Consider the following 1,456-nt stretch of genomic DNA (forward strand, 5'->3'; position numbering starts at 1 on the left):
CCGCAGTCGACTACATGGGGGTCCAGCAACTTAGCCATTATGCCAACTGCTGGTCCCCCTAGGGGGTGCTTTCTCAGTTTCCCTCTCTGTCTCTCTTCCAGGCAAGAGCAAGGGCTTACAACAACAAAAAAAGGTAGTTAAGAATTGCCTAGGGCCGAGGGCCATTGGGAGGCAAGGGTGTGGTAGCTGTCAGGCACAAATTTTCTTTTTGGAGTGAAATTCTAAAATTGATTGTGTAGGGACCAGCAGTTAGCATAATGGCTATGAGGCTGGACTCCCACGTAGTCGACCACGGTTCGCTTCCAGGACCCAGTGGCGTGTGTGCCCAAGATCCCAAGAGGAGAATGGAGGAGAAGGGATTGTGGCATGGCCATCCCCCCTGGGGGGTGGTTTCTTGCTTTCTTTTCTTTCTGTCTCGCTCTGTCCTTCTGGCGAGCGCTCGTGCCCTATAGCAAAACCCTCTAAAAAAAAAAAATTGATTGTGGGGCCAGCCAGTGGAGTGAGTGGTGGTTGGGGCAGGTGGATCCCACACAGCTGGCTGCTGGGGAACTCAACATGCTGGACAGCTGTGCGTGCCCAACATCCAGAGAGGAGAATGGAGGGCCTGTGGCCTGATCATCCCCCTGGGGCGATGCTTTCTCTCTCTCCTGCACTCCCTCTCCCAGCAAACACAGGAGATGGTCACAACACCAGCAAAAGGTAAGTATGTTCGGATCGGTTTTCAGCCAGAATATTTTGAGTCATGTTCTGCAGCAAAATGAATCAGGTTTTTAGGGGGGTGGGGTCCTTGGATCTCGGAATTACAGAAGTCGGATTGTGGATTTAGAGTAAAACAGAGCAGAAAGGGAAGGCGAATCAATGGCGACACGGTTCCTACAGTGGACATTACGCCAGGACAGCAGACTGGCCTTAACCGGCACACAAGCAACAAAGCGGGGTCGGGGGAGGACAGCAGCAGCAAGAGCACTGACACTCGAACCGCTCGTATTTCCAGTAGCACAGATCAGCGCGAGACCCACAATGACAGACGCTTCCCTTTGGAGTTCGCTGGCGGTCTTCTGCCTTATCTCCGAGTGGGTTCCCAGTTCCCGCTCCTGTCCGCCCAGCACACACCAGCGCTTTAGAGACATGGAAAGAAGCTAAATGAACGGCGCCCCGTTCACCCTTCCTTTGCAGACCAGAGCCCAGAGAGGGAGACAACGCATCCAAGGTCACACAGCATGCCCCGGCGGGCTGAGAGCCCGGCAAGGAGCCTGGGGTTGCGGCTTTCCTCTTCACTAAGCCAGGCGACTGCAGGTCCCCGGCACACCCTCCCTGCTCCAGCCCGGCTGACAAGCCCCGCTCCGGACGTCCCCGCTCACCCGCCGACCGGCTGCACAGTGCAGGCAAGCAGCCTGCAGCGCGTACCGCCGCCGCCATGCTGCAGCGCAGGCAGCGAACCGGCTCCCCCCCAGGG

General features: G+C 56.7%; 1 protein-coding gene across 1 annotated transcript in view; it reads right to left on the bottom strand.

Annotated features, from left to right (window-relative positions):
- MRPS5 (mitochondrial ribosomal protein S5) overlaps positions 1-1,456 on the bottom strand; it is a gene marked incomplete at its 3' end in the record, with an annotated part of 22,995 nt that overhangs the window by 20,039 nt on the left and 1,500 nt on the right. Inside the window, 1 exon segment of the mRNA XM_014583447.2 lies at positions 1,362-1,448. Coding sequence (XP_014438933.1) covers positions 1,362-1,419 — 58 coding nt within the window.

Source organism: Tupaia chinensis, unplaced genomic scaffold (assembly GCF_000334495.1).
Source record: "Tupaia chinensis unplaced genomic scaffold, TupChi_1.0 Scaffold144276_1, whole genome shotgun sequence".
Taxonomy (NCBI): Eukaryota; Metazoa; Chordata; class Mammalia; order Scandentia; family Tupaiidae; genus Tupaia; species Tupaia belangeri.